We start from the raw sequence: 21,072 nt of genomic DNA, 5'->3' as shown, positions 1-21,072 counted from the left end.
TAATTTGATCCGAGTATAAAATGAAAAATTTAAAAGGAAAAGATATAAAGTAAATTAATTAACTAATGATAGGGATAAAATATGTAAATTTAAATTTTTAAAATTCTTCAACAGTGAATTCCGTGTGAGAGTGTGAGGGAGAGGTGTGTGAGGGAGAGATGTGTGAGAGGTGAAGGTTGTGAGAGAGGGGACAAGGTGCAGGGGGTAGAAAGTGCTGCAGGGGGTGGCAATATCAACCCCCTTCTTGCTAATATCCTGGTAAAATTGTTGAAAAATCCAAAAACACTGGAATCTCCAAGACATTTCACAATGGTAAATTCAAGCACCCATTTCTTACATGCCTAAAACGAACTATCCGATCACACTAGACACTCGTCCCCACAAAACTCGAATTTGTTGCCAAAACCCTAAGCCACGATTTGATCTTATGTTCATATCAATCACCTATGCAATCAAAACATTTATGAAATCACATGTTAATCAAATTAAATGGACGGTGAGATTGAGTTGTATTTACAAATGTAAAAGATTGCATAATAACTCCCCCCTCCCCCCCCCCCCCCCCCACACACACACATATATATATATAGACTTGAGATCATGTGAGACCAATGGTTTTTTGTGAGACCCGTAAGACCAATTCTTAACCCTTGGATTAAATATACAATATGAAAATCTAAACATTCATAAACGCCACGAGACTTTTCAATAATCACAAAATTGCCACCGTGCAATTTAGACCATTAGATCATTAACTTATAAAGTTGATCAATAAATATAAATTGGTCTTACGGATCTCACGAAAAACCATTGGTCTCACGTGAACCCAACCCTATATATATATATATATATATATATGTAGACTTGGGATCATGTGAGACCAGCCTGTTTTCGTGAGACTTGTGAGACCAACATTTTACACTTGAAACTTCACAGCAAAATGCTGTGAAGGTGACTTTTTAAAACCTTCACAGTGTTTTTGCTGTGAAAGTTCGACTTTTTTTAAACCTTCACAGTGTTTTTGCTGTGAAGGTTCGACTTTTTTTAAACCTTCACCAGTGTTTTTGCTGTGAAGGTTACGTGTAAAAATGTGGTCTCACGGGTCTCACGAAAACAAGCTGGTCTCACGTGAACCCAACCCTATATATGTATGTATATATATATGTGTGTGTATATATATATATATATATATGTATCACATATATATATATGTATATATATATGTGTGTGTATATATATATATGTATCACATATATATATATGTATATATATACACACACGCATATGATTGTTTTTGTGATTTGATGTTTGATTAAAAATTAATTATACTAAATACGATTTAATTTTATTGTTTTTAGTATTTTTATCTATTTTGGTGTGAAAACATGGTTCAAGTTTATACAGAGATTTGTTCAATTTTAAGTTACAAATATAATAATATGTATAAATTTTTCCTTTGGTCAAAATCTAAATAATTGATTTTGAGTTTTTGAATAAAAAACAATATGAAAACTAAAAACCTTAATTATAATGATAAAATTAGAGTTCACTTTCAATGATTTTAGTATTAAAATATGGATAATAAATTTGTTTATTATAATGATAAAAAACAACAAAATTTAAACAAATTAAATAATAAAATCTTATTTGTTAGTTAAAAAGATATTAAAACACATTACCAAATCCACAAATCACTCTGAAATCTGAATTCATATTCTCCTGGAATTTGGAAGCAAACAAAACCCAGCGTGATTTTGCCGCCACCGCAAGGCCGATCATCTTCCGCCGTCGCCGATTCTCATCCCCAACAAATGGAGACCTCTGCATCAAACTCACGTCGATCACCTTTTCGTTACTTCTATTGTACCTGCTTCAAACGGTGTTGCCGCTGTTTCTGCTGTTTCTACTCTTACCCTTAAGGTTGAAACCCTAACTTCCTTATCTAACTTGAGATAAATCTCTCTTCTCTACCATCCCATAATTCAATCTCACTACTGGAATTAATCCTAAATTTAATAATTGATTCGAATTTGCTTAATTTTGATACGCATAACTATATCTGTCGTAGATCAGACTCCATAAAAACATGCTCTACACATTTCTTCTGTCTTAAAGGTTTACCGATTCAGTGTCATGTTTAAATATTAGGGTTTGAATGGTTCGTTTGTCGTGTGATGGATTAGTATCATCGTGTTTGGTGTTCTGGCTGTGTATTTTTGCGTGTATTATGTCCAATGTAGTCGTTATTGCGAAGTTTATGAAGAATGATTTGTTATTGGAATTGAAATCTAAGTAAAAGATGGTTCCAAAAATGATTTGGAGCGGCACTTGGGACCATTTAAGACCATCCTGATTTGTGAGATCCGTAATGCCGGATTGGTTTGAACTTGGCTCCAAAGGCCAAAAGTATCAGGAGGTCTCAGGTTCAAATCCAAAGAGGAATAAAAATCCCCTTGTGGTCACGGAGGTTCAGACTCTGGGTTATCTGCAAAGCAGGTGGTCGCCCTAGGATTAGTCGGCTCGCATAGCGGGATGGATATCCAGGTTAATCAAAAAAAGAAAAAAAACACTATGAAGGTACAAAAAGACATTGAACCTTCCCAACAAAAACGTTAACCTTGATAAAACTCTTTTGAAGTTCGTTTTTATACCTTTACGATGTTTTTGCTGTGAAGGCTCGGTGTATATTTGTGCCTTCAGAGCTGGTCTGACGGGTCATAACTAAAATAACGAAGGGTTTCTTGATTATCTTAATCATCCATGTCCATCCAAGATTCGATATGCAATCTCCATGATTGGCTCTCTGAAATAACCAAATTTTCAAGTTGGAATATATTCTTCTGCTACGTAGATCGACTGGTACTTAGTTCAACGTTTTTGTTTAGTGTTGTATCTGATGCCGGTTAAATCATTCTTGTTTCCAGTTCCTAATCACCGTTGGCTGCTTAAGCGAACTTCATCGTGCAAGCAGATCAATGGTCGAATCTGAAGAAGGTACCTTCTCTTCTAACACACTTCATCATGTAAATAAGCAAATGATAGAAAAAGATGGGTAGCAGCCACCTTGAAAGGTCGTTGCTTGGTGTAATATAGGTGTGTGGTTAAGATATCGTCCCTACGGCTTAACGAGGTGGGCGTCCTTGTAAAACGAGTGGGAGGTCTGAATTCGACTATAAGCACCGTCTGCATGATTCAGAAGACATGATGTTACTTACGTTAATTTGTTTGATTTTCGTTATCTTTAACTATACATGACCCAGTTATGAAATTGTACGAGTTTTATAATTGTGGATGTGTTTTATGAAACGAAAAGATTTATAAAATGTTGATATAAGATAATAACAGAAAGGTGATGTTATAATGGTATGGACCAATAAGATGCATCACCATGACCATGTGCTTTAATAATTCAGCCCTTTGATATCTGCATGCTCTCTTTCTAAAACAAAGCTTTATCTTGCTTTTTATGTAAAGATCCTGGCATACCTTTTTATTATTAAGGGTAAATTGTATGAAAAAATAACGTATTTTATCTTGATTTTTTATTTTGGATAACGTACTTTCAAAACTTTCATTTTTGGTATCTAAGATGTAAAATTTTAAACATTTAAGTACTTGGGTAACCAGTTGAAGCATTGACCGGTTACCATGTTAATGTGGCGAGTGATGTGGTATCCAACTCAGTATTATTTGCTGAAGCATTAACCGAATACCGCATCATTCGCCACATCAGCATGGTAATTAGTTAATGCTTCAACCGGTTACATGAGTACTTAAATGTTTAAAACTTTACATCTTAGGTACCAAAATGGCTATGCCCAAAATGAGAATCAAGTCAAGGTACGTTACTTTTTCATGTAATTTACCATTATATTTTTATAATTGTATTTATTATATCATTCTTGTGTAATTCTAATTAAAATTGACCATCTCATTATGCTAGTTTTTTCATCAAAAATTAAAATGAAAAAAATACTGTAATTGACAATTATAATCGATAATATTTTATGCAATCGTAAAGAAATAGAAATACAATGATATCAACCCTTCTTTTCGTAACCTTCAAAATAGAAGCGGTAAATCACAAAGTATTTTTTATCGTGTTGTTTGTAGTTTGAAAAAATCTTCAAACTGCATATGCAATATGGTTTGCAGTTTAGCATTGAACTGTACCACAAACACCTGTAATTATTACAGATATTTAAGTTGAACGACACCAAAGTTAAAAGTGGTCCGGAACACCAAACGAATAAAAAATTGATCCGTCGATTAACATGTCGGAATCAATTACAAAATTACTTAAAACAAGAAAAAAAAAAATCGAATACAACGTTGTTTAAATAGAATTATGTGTTGTGAAGTTGTCGATGGAGTTGATTCCAAAGATAACCCCAACAACAACCAACAAAGATTTGAAAGTCAAGCAAAGCTGTTAACAGTTACTTCCTTTTTTTCTACATTTAATTTCCTTTTCATATTATTTTCAACGCCACGTCAACCACAATTTCATCAAAATTTGAGCAAAGTTGTTTCGACAAAACAACTTTGCTCAAATTCACGATGGATTCAACAGATTTGAATCCCTCTGCTAGTCTTAACTGTCGAGTCAGTTCAGAAATGTCTTCTCACACATGGTTCTTAGAAGGCAGGTTTAATATGGGACCGATCTGGGTTACGGGTAATCAAACTTTTTTTACGTCGTATTCATATCCGACCTTTACAGATATTTTTAATTCCATACATTTCTAGAAAATCCAAGAAATCCCAATCACAGCAAACGTCCAAATTCATGATCAAAATCAAAAGCATCTTTTAATCCATTTTACATTGTTGCGTACGTTGTTGAGTTGTAACTGTGACAATATTAATGATCAGTTCATTGGTTGAAATAAGGTATCACTTTCCTTCCATCTCTTTCACATTCCATTCTTTACTGTAAAACCATCCTCCACCACCATCCACCACCGTCCACCGCCCTGCAACCGCCCAACTGCCATGGGTTGTTGTCTAGCCAAAGTTTATCAACTTCTGTTTATCGAACTCATGCTTACCGTATTCGTGTTCGTTAAGTCTGACACGGTGCTACGGGAATTCTATGATGAAGAGAGGGACGCGTTGATTCCATTTCGGGACTCTATGAAGTCCAGTTCCAACTTACATGGGAATTGGACTGGACCCCCGTGTCGGAATAATATGAGCAGGTGGGAGGGAATTGGTTGTACCAATTCCCATATCACCCACCTGACTCTAGAATCAATTAATCTGACGGGATCACTCCCGGTTGCGTTCCTACAGAACGTTACTTTCTTAACGAGGCTTAGTTTTCACAACAATTCTATTTCCGGACCTCTTCCAAATCTCGATAATCTCATGTCACTTGAATCCATATTCCTCTCCGGAAATCGCTTTTCTGGTCCAATTCCATGGGATTATATCCACCTTCCGAAGCTTACTACACTTCAACTTCAGGAAAATGAGATAACAGGGGAAATCCCTCCTTTTGATCAGGAGTCATTGACTGCTCTTAATTTGTCTTACAATCGGCTTTCTGGACCGATCCCGGAAACACAAGTGTTAGATAGATTCGCCCGTGATTCGTTTGATCATAATGCAGGGTTGTGCGGGAAGTCTCTGGAGATACCATGCCCTGTTTCTCCTTCTCCCCCACCTCCAAAAGACAAGAAGAAACCTCTTAAAGCATGGACTATTGTGTTGATTGCGGCTGCGGCTGCAATCGTGCCGTTTTTCGTGATTTTCGTTTTGTTTTGTTGTTACAGAAGAAAAGACACCAAGAAAGAGAAGGAAGATGGTATGTAGGATTTATATATGCATGCAAGGTGTTCGACTAATTTCCTCTGAAGGTGATTAATCTTAATTGTTTCTATTCTTTTATGCACAGAGCATCCTAATGAAGTTGTTGTAAGAAAAGGTCAATGGTCGAGGAGTACTGATGACCCAGAAAGAACAGCAGATATGGAGTTCTTCAACAAACATAAGCCAATTTTCGACTTGGATGATTTGCTAAGGGCGTCGGCCGAAGTGCTTGGAAAGGGGAAACTAGGCACCACGTACAAGGCGACGCTAGAATCAGGATTGACCATCGCTGTGAAGCGAGTCAAAGAAATGAATTATTTGAGCAGGAAAGACTTTGTACAACAAATGCAGTTGCTTGGAAAGTTGAAGCATCAAAACCTTGTGGAAATCATCTCCTTTTACTACTCAAAAGAAGAGAAGTTGATAGTTCATGAATTCGTCCAAGATGGAAGCTTATTCGAGTTATTACACGGTTCGTGGTCAACATTCTCTGTGTGCCCATATAACTTTCTTTGATTCCTTACTCCATTTGTTCTTGAAATGTGCAGAAAGTAGAGGAATTGGGAGAATTCCACTGAATTGGACAACAAGGGTACAAATCTTGAAGGATGTAGCAAAGGGTTTAATTTTCTTGAACCAATCTCTATCTTCTCAAAAAGTGGCTCACGGAAACCTCAAATCGTCAAACGTACTTGTCTACTTTGCGGGCGAAACCACACAAGCCAAGCTCACGGATTTCGGCTACTTTCCACTCCTACAATCGCGAAAGTCCTCAGAGAGATTGACCATCGTGAAGTGCCCTGAGTTCATGGAAGGAAAGAAGCTGACACACGAAGCAGACATTTACTGTTTTGGGGTTTTGCTATTGGAGGTGATCACAGGGAAAGTACCAGGGGATAATCACGAGGATCTTTCGAATTGGGTTAGAGGTGTTGTGAATGCAGACTGGTCAATGGACATATTTGACTTGGAAATATTAGCAGATAAAGACGGGCATGAAGATATGTTGAAGCTCGCAGAGTTAGCCCTCGAGTGTACCGATATAGCACCTGACAAAAGGCCTAAAATGACTCAAATTTTGATCAGATTAGAAGAAATCCACCACCCCCAACTAAACATAGAGGTTAACTAATTATACTCCAGGACCAAATTCATGAAATGACCACTCGGTTGCTTCAGATACCCGATATCAAGAACATATAAGATATTGCAGAGAAGAAAAGACTTACATGTAAGGTTTCTGGTACGTTAGTCATTTCAATCACGCTATTCATTCAAATTGTATGATTCAATATGAGCTAGTGTGATACAATTCATTTGAGACCTCTTTAGCATCTATCCAGAAATTCTGACAAGAAAGAATATACAAAAGATTGGATCTTGGGCTTCATATCTAGTTAACTTGAAAAAAAAAAAAAAAAACTAGCGAACGCTGCTAAAAGATTTATACTATTATCTCTGCCTAGTGAGCAAGCAAATGAAAGCTATAATACGGGTACCTACTCCAGTGGCCACAAGTAACCAAAGACATCTGTTCGAGTTATGAATATCATAATCATAATGCTTCAACGCAGCACAGCGAGTCATCAGCCAAACACCATTGTACCTGAAAAGTAGACCCGAGATCGATTTAATGAACATGGCAGGTTGTATTTTCCATTTCTGAATACATATGCATCTAGCAAAGCTAAAGATCTACAAAAAATGAATATTGGTAACATGATCTGTTTTCGAGAATGGAATGATGACCATATGAAGAACTTAGTCCACACTCCATTTCAATAATGTATTGCAAGCTAAAAAATATATCAACATTTGGAGTGTAAGGGTCTGTTTGTTAGCAGCTTCATGAACTTAATGAGCTTAATGGGCTCACAGATTATTCAGCCAGCTATACATGATTATTTGGTAGTGACTTAATTATATAGAAAGTGACTTATTCAGTAAGCTTCTAGGGGGGCTTTACGCAGCAAGCCAAGTTTTCTCCAAACCTGCCCCTCTCAATTAAAAACATGCTCCTTCCATCTATCAAGAAAGCCTCCCAAACAAAAATCTTCCCAATCAATACATACATATTAATCGACACAGGCAACTTTATCCATACTGGACTTAATGAAAAACCAACCTAACAGCCCCTAACATTCCCGGATTGCTTCAAAAAGCCAAGCAACTATTCAACATGTCCAAGTGTAAGGGCTAGAGAATGTACTCTTTTGCATTTGCAATAATGAAAGCTTCCAATGCCCACTTAGGGAAGACAAATGGTGTTATAACTGAAGCAGCAGACTTATTGTTCTGATTTGCAATGAGGGTCAGAACGACAGGAAGAAGCACGGACCACTGCAGAAAAGTAAGAAAATTTCCCCATCTATTGAGTAAAATATACACGTTTATTAGAGAAAAATGAATACTTGTTTCATTCCTGCATTATTGAGTAAAATATCTTCATTCACTCTACTACTAAATTCTTCTTGGCTATTGTATTTTCTGTTTCAACAACTTTTTGTCCAAAAACTGATACTTTAGTAGCACTGTGACCAATGCTTTTACTCAACAATAGAAGGGTCAAAGTAAGAAAATTTCCCCATCTATTGGTGCTGGTCAAGATTACATACCAATTGGGCTTGACTAAACTCGAGGGAGATGGCAAGTGTATAGGCTATGCCAGTCACACAATAAACGAGGCAAACCAAAACTATATAATTGGATCCAAAGCTTGATCTTGGATAGTTGAAGAAATAGAACAAGCAAAGATAAACTAGAGGCTTCATGAATGTGTTTATATGGTCCATTGTATCTTTCGATAGAAAATAAGATAGACTCTTCATGCCACTAGAGCTCTCCCTCTTGTACTGTAATTTATCCAGCGAAAATGTTCTCAAAGCTCCAATCATGCATAACAGTGCTACAAAACAGAGATAGTTGCATCTAACTGTAAGTATTTATATTAATATCTTAGAGGTCAGGTTCAGGGGAAAACGGCAAAAAAGTTAGAAACTGAGGAACCCCGTGGTAACCGTCCATCCGGACGGCATGCACATGTGCATACAAGTAACTTGTAAGCAATTTGTCCAGTATGCACATGTGCATAACATGCACACGTGCATAAAAACAAAGAAAGAGCTTCAATTACTTGCATGCACATGTACATACCGTCAAGATGAGTGGTTACCAGGGTGTTCCTCATTTCATTTTTTTGGACGTTTTCCCCTGAACCTCCCTCTAATATCTTAAACCTATATATCTTATATTAACTGTAAGTATTATATTAATATCTTAAAACAGAGTTGTTACAGATAACTGTAATTGGAATTCTCTATCTTTTTCCCCACTTACATACAGCAATGACGGTGTATTGATAACCAGTAGCTCCAAATGTGTCATCAGTCACTTTAGCCATAGTTCCTAAGCATGCTCCAGCAAGCAAAAGAATCAGGTAATCTGCAGCTTGTACTCTACCATCCCGTGTTCGCTGCCTCAAAACCCTGAAGACACAAGTGTGATATTTGGGTTTTAAATTATATCGGGAAGAACTCAAGAAAGTGAAAAAGAATATAGACAAATAAAATTACCTTTCAAGGTAATATTTGTACTGCGTAAAAACTCCAGGAGTTACTCGGCCGGATAAGTCTGGAGTTGTGAAGAAATTGTACGTTGGAACATCTCGTTGAATTTCACCATTGTACGATTTGTTTTTGGATTCACTGGCACTTGGAGGGGAAGAATTTCCACTTTGATCGCAGAGGTGCAACATATCTGGAGGTACTCTGTACCCATTATGGAGCATCCATTTTACAGGCAGTTGCTGAGCAGTCACATCTCCTTCTGGCTTTGTTATACCCTCGAGAACATCGATCAAGTAGTCTGGTGTATTTACACGATCTGGTATAGTAATTCCTAAACCTGCAAAGTATTCTTCGACCTTCTTCACAGGTCCATGGTAGACCGTAAGACCGCCTTTGGCCAGAAGTATCAAGTCATCAAACATCTTGTACAATGTGTAGCTGAAGAAGGAAGAATTTTGTCACCCATTTCAAACAGTCTAAAACTTGGATATTGGGCTAATGACCAAGGGGAAGTTTAGAAAAAAAGTATATGCATTGATGTATACACTAGAAGAATATCAGCGAGTACATATGCACCAATGCATATATACTTGCATATACAGTAGATATACATTACATATCTGCATAGGGTCAGTTTCAGGGAAAACCACGAAAAAATGAAAAACGGAGAGGAACACCCTAGTAACCATTCATCAGTACTGTATGCAGATGTGATACAAGTAATTTGTAAATTATGTCTGGTATGCACATGTGCATAGAAACTAGAAAACATCTTCAGTTACTTGTATGCACATATGCATACAAGTAATTTGTAAATAATTTCTCTGGTATGCACATGCGTAGCTGGCACAAGTGCATAGAAACCAGAAAACATCTTCAATAAAATGTATGCACATGTGCATACAATACAGATGAATGGTTATTAAGGTGTTTCTCAGTTTTTCATTTTTTGGACGTTTTCCCCTTACCTGCATATACCGGTTCTCATTTGAACTTTCTCCCAATGACCAACATACAAAGAACCCGATATCTTGGAGGTAGAGGAGTTATAAATTAACTGTTGGAGGTTACCTCGGTTGGTGAACGACCATGCTGACGTTAACTCCTTCAAGAGCTTCACGCCGAAGAGCTCTGAGAAGCAAACTGGAAGATGAACTGTCGAGACCAGAAGTGGGCTCATCCAAGATCAACAGTGAAGGTTCCATGACCATTTCCAGTCCAACATTTACCCTTTTCTTCTGGCCTCCAGAAATTCCTCGCTTTTCGACCGTTCCAACCTTGGCATCTCTTACTCCCTGCAGCCCCAATGCCTCGATAACTCTTTCAATAATAAGAACTTTGTCTTGTTTTGGCAAGTCAGCAGATAGTCTCCAGATTATAGGATTCAGCAAAGATAACAACAAATCAGTACATGATGATGCAAGAAATACCAAGAAAAAGTATGGCTTTTTTGTAAGAATGCATACCTACAGCGTGCACTGAACCGGAGGTTTTCTTCAACGGTCAAATCTCCATGAACTATGTCATCTTGAGGTACAAAACCAACAATTTTCTTGTAAGAATGAATAGACTCGTTCTTTCCATTGATCAGAATCATTCCCGACATAGTACAACCGGTTATCTTTCCGGTGAGAGCAGAGAGGAAAGTAGTTTTTCCGGCTCCTGAAGGACCCATAACAGCGGATATTCTACCGGGCATAATTTTCCCACTAACAGACCTCATAATACATTTCTGTTTCCCTTTGAGGGTTAGAGTTAGCTCCTTGAAAGCAATCTCAATCTTCGGTCTTTTCCTGATATCTTCACCACTGCGTTTGGCCAACGACAGTAATCCAGAAAAGGTTATGTTTTTATTCTTCTCCTGCATTGCTTTCTCTTTCTCTATTTGACCATACGCATACTTAAATATTTGGCTCTTGGTCTGAAGATCTTTTTTAGTTTTAATCTTTTTCTTCTTCAGATTCTTATCTCCAATTTCCAAATTTAAGTCTTCGTTGTTGCTCGAGCTATCATCCATCGATTGCAACATTTCGGTGAGTTTGTCTGATTCCCTTCTACTTCCTGTTGAAAATGGATTGGGTATTTTCGATTTTAGATCGTGTCTTGCACTAGCCTTTCTTGAAAATGTTTGTGAAAGATGTTGTTGCAACCCTTGCAAGCCTGTAGGTTTCTTGGCCATATTTCTAGCAGCCTGCCATCTTTCTCTTGCTTGTGCTGTCTCTCGTACATGCCTTGCTGCTGCTTCCCGGGATTTTGCCTGTCTTTCATACCGAGTTGACATGAGTTGGTCTGAGCAATTATACACGACAATTAGTATAGCCGTCAACAAACCCTACAAAAAGAGACGAAAGGCCGCTAGTTCAATAAGTATCAATTTCGACAGATAACATACAGAAACCTTCGGAAACAATCAATTACTTACAATGAGCATGATCCCAAAAACCTTCATGCTTGGAATATCTGTTCCCTTCTCGCACCTAGATCCAGCAAAGCAAGCTGCAGATACATCAGATGTTATGCTAAGGGGCTGTTAGTTAGCAGCTTTAATGAGCTTAATGGGACTCACAGCTTATTCGGTAGTGGCTTAATGATATAGAAAGTGACTTATTCAGTAAGCTTCTAGGGAGGAGCTTAATGCAAAAAGCCAATTTTTTTTTTCCAAACCTGCTCTTCCCAATTAAAAAACATGCTCATCCATCTATGAGAAAACCCCCCTAAACAAAAACCTTCCCAATCTATACAGACAAATTAATCCACGCAGACAACTTTATCCATACATAACTCAATACAGTTTTATGACAGCAAACAAGTCTTTATATGCTATGCAAACAACATATTGTTATGCAAACATAATAAAGTTTCGATCTTTAAAGAATAAGATCAAGAACTCACGCTTGCTCTTCACAGATCCCATCCTGCAAAAGCGTCTGCAACCAAATAGAAACTTACGCTTTACAAAAAGAATATCAGAAGCATCAACTTAAGATTCAGTTCACTGTGTGGAAGTATAATGTAATACCCTTTTGGGCATTCGATTTTGTCAACGGTTGTTGGACAATAATATCCTGGCTGACAGAATATATCGCTACCCATCTGTACAGGACCCCACATATCGGCTGCACCACAAGTATGATTTGGCTTGCCTGCAGGTTGTTGGTAGTGATATCTGCAGATTTTCTCTAACGACTTATCTCTTAGTGATCCATATAAGCCATAAAAGAATCTCAAAAAGATCATAAATACAGGACCAAAATAGCATAATAACTTACGGATCGCAAAATCCAGATTGTCGGTTCAGCTTTGCAACTGGGCAGTATGCACCTAACGGGCATGCTTCAGTGACAGAAAAATGAAGTAAGTATCGGGAAAATCTGCAAATTTTATGTCATTGCGTGTAGGTTTATTGACTAAACTTTATGCTACACAAATTCTAATATGCATCCTCTTAAACTGTAACTCTCTAGTTACTTCAATCCAAGAGGAAACAGGTCAAGAAATAGAGGGCATAAAAAGCAAAAAGAGAATGTGATTGTAACAATATATATTTAAAGAAGTTGGTACATTAGACTTACGTATCATGCAAGTGAGACCTTGAGGACAGAAAAACCCCTCACAACATGGTTGACTATCAGTTGTTCTGAAAGGCATTTTACGTGGATTTGTCTCATTGAACTCATATTTCTGATCTGGATTGACAGCACTAGCCCATCCCGCCTCACATCCGCCAGTCCAGGAGGTCAGATTACAGTTTCTATTCGGTTCTAAGAAATGAGCTTGTGAAATGCTTTTTGTGTCATCATCAACTTTCTTTATAAAACTTGTGAAGTATGCTCTAAGTTCTGCTGCGGTACATAATCTATTCGAGAGATCTGTGAATAAAGGAATACATGGTCAAGAGTCAAGACTAGGAAAAAATGCAACTGCCTGTTTGTTAGCGGCTTATTGAGTTTAATGGGACTGAATACTGACAGCACAGCTATATATGACTGTTTGGTAGTGGCTTAATGATATAGAAAGTGGCTTATTCAGTAGCTTTATGCAGAAAGCCAAGTTTTTCGCCAACCTGCACCACCCAATTAAAATACATGCTCCTTCCATCTATGGAAAAACCCACCTAAACAAAAACCTTCCAAGTTTATACAGACAGATTAATCCACTCAGACAACTTTATTCATACATGACTTAATGAAAACCAACAGAACAGCCCCGGATGTTTATCAATTTCAGACAAAGCCCATGAACCATTACAGAATTCTTAATCATTAAGCACTTAAAGACTAATGGCCATATACCTAAAGATTTCCATATGGCTGAAAGAAAACAGAGTTCCCAATCAAGTGTTAGTATTCCATCAGAACTAGCTCTAATTCCTTATCTTTCTTTTGACATTTTACTTCCATTAATGGTGGAATTATGGATTATAAAATCAAAATAGAAAAGGGGTGTGGTACCTGTGAACTTCACTTGACAATTTCTGAACAATTTCAGGCAAAGCCCATGAACCATTAAAGAATTCAATCATTAAGCACTTAAAGAAAACAGAGTTCCCAACCAAGTGTTGGTATGTCTTCTTTTGACATTTTACTTCCATTAATGGTGGAATTATCCAATCAAAACAAAAAAAGGGCGTAGTACCTATGAACTTCACTTGACAATTTCTGAAAAATTCGTCCTTCCCTTTGAAGTTGAAAGCTCCATTGATATCTTTTTCCCTACAACATAATAAAGGTTAGAAAGCCAGCAAATCGCAAATGTGTAGAAGAGATGAGATTGGCAGTTACAGATTACTGGGTGGGGGTACTCACACATCTTCAGTGCAATAATGTAGGGTTCTTTGAATTGAAGCCTTATATATCCTAATCGACTTGTTAAATCTCTGCGAAATAAGATTCGAAAACAATGGTGAAATCCTAGGTCTTTTGTTGTTCCGAGGAGCATCATCATCGGCGTCATCTTGACACCAAACACAACGTGGCAAGTAACCCACAAAAACAAGAATGATGATCAAGCATCCAACCCAAGAGGCAATCACCACCCTCTTCTCACCATTCATTTTCTCGTAGTCGAATTCATGACTCCTTTTTGCTCAGATAAAAACGATGAATCAGTTTGGGAATCAAATAGCAATCACCCTGTTTTGTTTTTTAGGTTCAAATTGGTCAAGTTTTAGGACCCACCCAGATGGGGATAAATCTTGAAATGGCGAAGGAATTTTGACCAAAAGTTGTATGAGTTTGAGTTGACAAAAGAGAAGGATGTTGGTCAATGGAGGTGTGTTTGTCATTGCGTTTGGTAGAGATGATTGGTGATGGATTGAAGACGGAAGGACGACCATGGTTGTCGGAGGAGAGATGGCCGGGAGAAACGGCCGGCGACTGGTTAGGGATCGGAGATGTCGATTATTCCCGTTTTATACGTGTGTGGCAAATCGCATCAGAATGATCATGTATGACTCTAGTCTATTCTGAGTATAAATTTTGTTTTTAGTCCCTGTAGTTTGTTAAAAGTTACAATGTTAGTCCTTACGGTTTGTTATTTTAACATAACTACGTTCTAATTAAATATATTAAATATAATAGTAATTACCAAATGTGCGTTGTTTTTATTTGATTAAAAAATTAAGGAAAATATGGTACGGTGTGTGTGTTTTTAAGGAAGAAATATAAATAAAGAAGGTGGGACCCAAGAGACAGCTGTCATAATCGATCGGTTAAATAATAAGCAATCTGGAAGCAGGTGGAGAGCAAACGGTGGTCACTGTCCGTTTGATTCCCACACGCGTCGCCACACCCGGATTCCAAACACAAATTCCATTCCGATTTCCTACAAAACATTTCGATTCCGTCCAATAATAAACTCCCCCCAATTATCCTCTGTGTTTTTTTCCCATTTCTTCAACTCCGAATTCCATGACGGAATTCGCTCAATTAGGGCTTTTCTTTTCAGTACAGTAAGTTCATATCGCTCATCGTACTGATGAATCAGGTCACCTTTTCTTTCTCTACTTGCATTATTGTTGGTATCATCACTCTTGTATGATTTAATTTCAGGGTTTTGTCAATGGAGCTGTGTTTAATGCCCCCATTTTAGTCGTTTTTCTATGTGGGTTTTTTCTATAATTCGCATTTTCTTGTTTTTATATGCTAATTTTCTGCAGTGTATGCTTGCGATTCTTGAAATCGTTGATGTTGTGTTTATGATCTTGTAGAATTTCACTTGGGGTTTTGGTAATGGAGTTGTGTTTGATGCTTTAATGGGCATTTGAAGATGTTTTTCTATGTGGGTGGGTGGGTGTCTCTTAGTGGGAATTTTAGTCTTGATTATTTGCATAATCAAGTTCAGAAGTTGGAAGTTTGTTCTACAAGTATGTGAATATGAGGTTTCGAAAGGGTATTGCGGAATACATTGGAAATAGGTGCACAGAAACCCGACCCACCCGATGCCTAATTGAGTTGTGAGATCTTTGAAGGGAAGGTCTTGTGTTGGAATTGGGTTAGAGTTATTAGAACCAACACAACTCGATGAACTCGATAACTATCTTCTATGTTATATGCATCTTCTTGTAGACATGTCGTTAGTGTTGCCTTTGCTCTGGATGACCGTGGCAAACAACTGGTTAGCTCTTTTCATAATTGTATCATATTTCTTACCTGCCATTTTGACTGCTATTTGCAAGAATTGTGAACTTTTTTCTTGGTGATTGTCTGGCTTTTTCTTTGTTCTCTATGTAGCATAAATGGTCAATTAACCGGTAGTTGTTTAAGTATGTTGCTATTATGCTACAATCCGAGCAACCCACCTCACACGGGTTGGATTGGGTTCGGGGTTTTTAAATAGTTTTTAAAAGGGTTGAGATTTTCAAACCGCACTAATTGGGTTGGCATGTTCAAACGGCTTCAAACCAACCCAACCCATGTGCAACCCTAATTGGAAACAGATGAGGAACATAATTCAATCTACTAACAGTCTTCTATCCGGAAGAAACTGAAAGTTGGCAAACTAAGGAGCAGGTTTCGATGCCCCTTTCTTTTGATATCAATAAAAAAAATCCTGAAAGGCTATGAAACAACATTCATGTGGAAATCAAGAGATAGAAGAAATTCACTAAGGGGCATTTGGTTTGATGGAATGGTTTTGAGGGATTTGGATCTCGTGGAAGGATTTGGAATCTTGGTGTGTTTGATTTGTAGTATTTAGAATGGGGTTGAATTCCGTTCTTTATAAAAAAATTAAAGTACCTTTTTTATTAATTGATTATTATAAAGCAAATGTTTTCAACATATTTTAAAACATTATTACACACAGATTCTATGAAATCCCGCGAAATACCAACAGCCCCCATGGGATTTCTAAATTCCATGTTTTGGGGATTTCAATGAAATCCTGGGATTTTAAATCCAAGCAATCCTTCAAACCAAACATGGGATTGGTGGAATTGAACTCCAAATCCCTTCAAATCCTACAAACCGAACGGGACCTAACAGTAACAATAATGTGAATGAGTAAAAAGAAGGTTGTCTCGAATCGCTCATTGGTCATCTTAAAACACAAGTCCTCGCAGTTATGCAAAAGTTGCAAGAATAGAATTCAAAACACATAGTTGATCGATAGAAACACTCCAACACTCCACTTTTGTTTCTACCAGTTGTTTTATATCTCGATGTTGTATGATATTGAAATAATAACAACGAGCAATTATCTTTCGTGAATATGTAATTTTTTATCGCGGGGTTTTCTTATGTTATTCTTTTTACAGGTCGAAGAAGAATCATTATATCATTCTTTGGAGGAAGAAGCAATTGTTGACTGTCTGCTTGTCGAACCACGGTCTGATCAAGTTTCAGTAAGTGGTGTATGGTGTTTCGATGAAGATAATCACGGGAAATGCATAAAAACTGAAGATGCTCCCTACAAATTAGGTATTTTCCCCAACTCCATTTATTGTGAATTAACTATATATCATCTTTTTAGAGCTAGCGATGTCAAATTCGTACCATTCCAAACCAACCAACATGAATACCGACCATACCAACTTAGTTGGTACCATCATACCAAGATGCAAACTTCGCTGTTACACGGTACTTTTTCTGACTTTTGATGGAAGTTGCTTTTGACTTCTTATAAAGGTGTCCCGGATTCAAACTTAAACGCGGAATGTGTAGATACGACAAAGCTTAACGTATGTCTTCTCCTCCATCTCATGTTATTTGGCATATCGTGTTTCTTGTATCAATTAGTTTACTTCTTGTTTGTTAACCAAAATAATACGTGTCTCATTATTGGTAAATTACTAAATTACCCATGTCAAATTAAAACCCAGAAACCTTCCACAATTCTCTTTCACGCGTTAGTACTATCCATATTTGTTGTATTGATCTTTATGAAATAGCATGTTTTTAGGCACTTGATGTTTTGCAACATGAAGTTGGAGTCGAAAATCTTTTAGCGGCCAATGGTGTTTCCGCTTGCGATGATTATCTCTTAGGTGCTTCTTGAGATCATCCTTTTTTTGTTCTAAATATATCCGTTTCACATTACGTTGCTACCGAATTTTTATGTGTTTACTGTAGATATTGGATATGTTGAGCATGGATCCTGTATAGACTATGGTTCCAATGAAGGTTTGCATGTCGGGAATTGTAGTTCTGAAAGTCGGTTTCCGATGTTTCACGACAAGGGTAGTTACGGAATACGAAGTTCATTGACGGAAAACATTCGAGGATCCAAATGCGACAATTACTTCATCGGCAAGACAATGTGTGACATGCACCATAGCTATAACTGCAACTGCATTTTTGGATCATCATCTGAATCGAAAACTGTAGATAGGTTCGGAGACTTCTCAAAATCTTTCATATATGAAGAAAATAAGGAAGATAATCCACCACCTCGTTTTGCACAAAACCGAATGGAAGTAAGCACTATTTGTCGAGATGTACCTGATCAAGATCATCATGGTGGCGTTGGTTCGGTCACGCACAAAAGATCGCGTAAGCCTACAAAGAGATACATTGATGAGTCGTCAAATCTAGATCTAAGGAACTGTAAGAAGAGAAGAGAGGCTTCTTCAGTGTCGAAAGTTAAAATATCGAAAATTCGACGTCCCAAGATTCAAAACGAGGTGGAGCCTAAAGAAAAGTTGCCGACTTCTGGAATCTCGTTCGGGAAAGCTATTCAAGTACCGTTTATTTCTCAAGGGCCAACGGAATGCCAGCAAAACAATTCACCACCTATGGTAAAGATCTTGAAAGTATTACAATATACGGAACTTTGGGAGTCTTGTAACCTGAAAAATATGTTGTTTTTTTGCAGATCGAGAATAGGATGGAGAGTTATTCGAGTGATGATTCAGAGACGATGATGAAATCCGAATCGGGTGGCAATCCACGGAAGCATCATCGGCTTTGGAGTGTTTCGGAAGTAAAGAAGTTGATTGATGGTGTTGCTCATTTTGGGGTAGGGAAATGGACTCATATAAAAAAGTTGCTTTTTTCGACATCGGTTCACCGAACGCCTGTAGATTTGAAGGTATATATATCTTTCATCATCCCGTATATCTTTACGTACAAGAGTTAGCTATGAACAAACGTTATATTTTAACAGGACAAATGGCGAAATCTTTTGAAAGCAAGTCGTGCACTAAATGGAAGCAGCAGGATTGAGGTCCGTTTTTCTCCTCTTTCCGTCCATAATTTTGGCTGGTGTTAGAGGGGCTGTGTGGTTGGTTTTTTATCAAGTCCTGTATGGATAGAGCTGACTGTATAGGGAGAGACACGTTTTGAAAAAACTTCGCTTTCTGCATAAAGCTCCTCCTAGAAGCTTATTGAATAAGTCACTTTATATATATTTAGCCACTACCAAACAGTCTTGAATAGCTGACTGAATAAGCTGCAAGTCCCAATAAGAGGCCCTGACTAAGTGTTATTGTAATTGTAGGACGAGCAAAAACGGAGCCAGCCATGGCGGCCATTACCAAAGTCGATCTTGTGTCGTGTGAGGGAACTGGCGACGGTTTATCCATACCCTCGAGAAGGCAACTCAAAGATTTCGAAATCGAAATTTCCGCTTGCACGACATGTCTCGTCTCCTGCGAGAATCAAAGGTAACAATAATCAGGTTCCTGTTGTTTGAAATGGAGGGAGGGGAAGGTTGGTTTGTGTATAGAAAAGAATATGTAAACCCATCTTATGGAGGGAAATTTGAACACTTTGCTGAGACTTCTTCTACCTTAAATCAGAAAATATCATATCTTCTACCCTCTCATTCTACCTGCACCTACCATGGTTAACCACTTGCTCCTGATTCATACAACAAATTTGCACGAATTAGTTACCGATGCCTGGTACGTCAAAATGTGAGATGAATACCTTTTATCAACACTCTTAGCGGTGTTTGGTTCACAAAATGGAATGTGGTGGAATTGGAATAGAATTTGACTACGCGTTTTGTTGGTAGGAATTGGAATGAAATTTCACAAGAGAATTGGAGTCCGCATGTGTTGGGGGTTGGGATGATGACAATTATGGCATGGTGGTGTCGAGGTTGGGGTGGGTGGCGTTGTGACACCGACAACAATGGGGTGGTGAGTGAGTGAGGGTGGTAGGGGGTCATGGAGCTGGTGGGTGAAAGTGTGATGGCGATAGTAGTAGCATGGTGGCGGCAGCGGCATTGGCATTGGGGTGGGTGGTGGAATGATGACAACAGCGGTGGGGTGGAGAACAGAAGTTGTCTTTGTGTTCTTAAAACCAAATTATAACATTTGTTACAAAACGGAGTTGAAATCCTTCAACCGTGTAAATTCGGAGGAATTCAATCAATGCAACCCGTGAACCAAACATAATCAAGGAATTTGTTATTCCAATTCCAGAAAAGTATGGATCGAAAAAACCACATGTTTGTAAAAGTTCCCATAAAAAAAGAGTGATATCCGAAGCGTGTCGACTGCTTCCATTCCCATAGATACCGACGTCGCCTTGCAAACCTCCCTTTTCACTATTGCCTCATCGTTCGGTTCATCTCGGAGAGTTCGATTTAGAGGGTTGATTCACGGTTTAGTTTTTTTCTTCGTGAAATAACACATACCTTCGATCACTCGTACGTATTCTTTTATATTTTTATTCCTAATTTTTTATTATCGAGTCATTTTGATGAACTAAAGAATCAATAACAGAAATCAGATGAACCTAGTGAGCGAAAGTCGCTCCGGTACCGTGTTGCTGATATGCATCATATTCTTTACATATTTCTACAACAATATGTTACTTCTAAAATGGAATAAAAGAAGACAAAAAGGTTATTTGTGCATCTCTTAATAGTTCTATTAAGAGGCAACTTCTGAATCGTTAAGAGGTGAATCTTGTTTGGCAAAAAAAAAAGTTTGCCTCTTAATGGTTCTAAAACCCCCTGAATAATTTTGTATTCTAGATCTCCCTTAACCATTAAGAGCCCTAATTTCATTGTACACAATTACCAAACAATTATATTTCATTTTGCACTATATTATAAGAGTCTTTTAATCATTCTGACCACTTAATCATTTTGCACAAAACCATTCAGCAACTGCCAAACAGTCCCAAAAATACCGTAGCATAAGGAATTTAGCAGGGCTCAAATAACATACTTGAGATGGGATAACGAATTCCAAAATGAAATACAAACAATTAAAATAGATTTATAGAAAACTAAGTAGTCG

General features: G+C 37.6%; 3 protein-coding genes across 6 annotated transcripts; 2 read left to right on the top strand and 1 right to left on the bottom strand.

Moving 5' to 3' along the window:
* Positions 1 to 1,704: 1,704 nt before the first annotated feature.
* On the top strand, positions 1,705 to 6,983 carry LOC112520350 (probable leucine-rich repeat receptor-like protein kinase At1g68400). Its single transcript, XM_025128706.1, has 5 exons — positions 1,705 to 1,920; positions 2,925 to 2,994; positions 5,063 to 5,809; positions 5,900 to 6,290; positions 6,367 to 6,983. Exons 2-5 carry the CDS (start codon positions 2,976 to 2,978, stop codon positions 6,944 to 6,946), a joined length of 1,737 nt encoding a protein of 578 aa, XP_024984474.1. The 5' UTR covers positions 1,705 to 1,920; positions 2,925 to 2,975; the 3' UTR covers positions 6,947 to 6,983.
* Positions 6,984 to 7,066: 83 nt separating this feature from the next.
* On the bottom strand, positions 7,067 to 14,719 carry LOC112520351 (putative white-brown complex homolog protein 30). The gene is made up of 14 exons (XM_025128707.1): positions 14,186 to 14,719; positions 14,016 to 14,092; positions 12,953 to 13,249; positions 12,650 to 12,713; positions 12,400 to 12,546; positions 12,273 to 12,307; positions 11,803 to 11,876; positions 10,847 to 11,712; positions 10,452 to 10,748; positions 9,387 to 9,818; positions 9,151 to 9,299; positions 8,430 to 8,719; positions 8,024 to 8,154; positions 7,067 to 7,420 (listed from the first exon to the last, which is right to left on the bottom strand). The coding sequence occupies exons 1-14, from the start codon at positions 14,431 to 14,433 to the stop codon at positions 7,267 to 7,269; spliced, it is 3,261 nt and encodes a 1,086-aa protein (XP_024984475.1). The 5' UTR covers positions 14,434 to 14,719; the 3' UTR covers positions 7,067 to 7,266.
* Positions 14,720 to 15,222: 503 nt separating this feature from the next.
* Positions 15,223 to 19,643, top strand: LOC112518852. Of its 4 annotated transcripts, XM_025126620.1 has the most exons (9): positions 15,250 to 15,365; positions 15,589 to 15,995; positions 17,137 to 17,299; positions 17,507 to 17,559; positions 17,781 to 17,865; positions 17,951 to 18,615; positions 18,693 to 18,908; positions 18,984 to 19,043; positions 19,317 to 19,643. In XM_025126620.1, the coding sequence occupies exons 2-9, from the start codon at positions 15,924 to 15,926 to the stop codon at positions 19,509 to 19,511; spliced, it is 1,509 nt and encodes a 502-aa protein (XP_024982388.1). In that variant the 5' UTR covers positions 15,250 to 15,365; positions 15,589 to 15,923; the 3' UTR covers positions 19,512 to 19,643. The 4 variants fall into 4 exon arrangements, with proteins under 4 accessions (XP_024982389.1, XP_024982391.1, XP_024982387.1 ...); XM_025126621.1 differs by lacking the exon at positions 15,589 to 15,995 and having other exon boundaries at positions 15,223 to 15,365; XM_025126619.1 differs by having other exon boundaries at positions 15,234 to 15,995.
* The last annotated feature ends 1,429 nt before the right edge of the window (positions 19,644 to 21,072 follow it).

The sequence above is a fragment of the Cynara cardunculus genome (assembly GCF_001531365.2).
Source record: "Cynara cardunculus var. scolymus isolate 2C chromosome LG 10, CcrdV1, whole genome shotgun sequence".
In the NCBI taxonomy this organism is placed as follows: Eukaryota; Viridiplantae; Streptophyta; class Magnoliopsida; order Asterales; family Asteraceae; genus Cynara; species Cynara cardunculus.
Note: the sequence above shows the minus strand (reverse complement) of the source record. Positions and strands in the feature narration are given on the sequence as shown.

Bases quoted from the DNA above. Each gene is read 5' to 3' on its own strand.
- LOC112520350 (XM_025128706.1), top strand. The intron at 5,810-5,899 runs GTATGTAGGATT...TTTTATGCACAG, and splicing joins CAAGAAAGAGAAGGAAGATG to AGCATCCTAATGAAGTTGTT. The intron at 6,291-6,366 runs GTGGTCAACATT...ATGTGCAGAAAG, and splicing joins TTCGAGTTATTACACGGTTC to TAGAGGAATTGGGAGAATTC.
- LOC112520351 (XM_025128707.1), bottom strand. From the start codon at position 14,433: ATGAATGGTGAGAAGAGGGTGGTGATTGCCTCTTGGGTTGGATGCTTG. The intron at 11,877-12,272 runs GTGAGTTCTTGA...ATGTATCTGCAG, and splicing joins GGGATCTGTGAAGAGCAAGC to CTTGCTTTGCTGGATCTAGG. The intron at 9,300-9,386 runs GTAATTTTATTT...TTGTGTCTTCAG, and splicing joins TACAAATATTACCTTGAAAG to GGTTTTGAGGCAGCGAACAC.
- LOC112518852 (XM_025126619.1), top strand. From the start codon at position 15,924: ATGTTATATGCATCTTCTTGTAGACATGTCGTTAGTGTTGCCTTTGCT. The intron at 15,996-17,136 runs GTTAGCTCTTTT...TTCTTTTTACAG, and splicing joins ATGACCGTGGCAAACAACTG to GTCGAAGAAGAATCATTATA. The intron at 17,300-17,506 runs GTATTTTCCCCA...CTTCTTATAAAG, and splicing joins AGATGCTCCCTACAAATTAG to GTGTCCCGGATTCAAACTTA.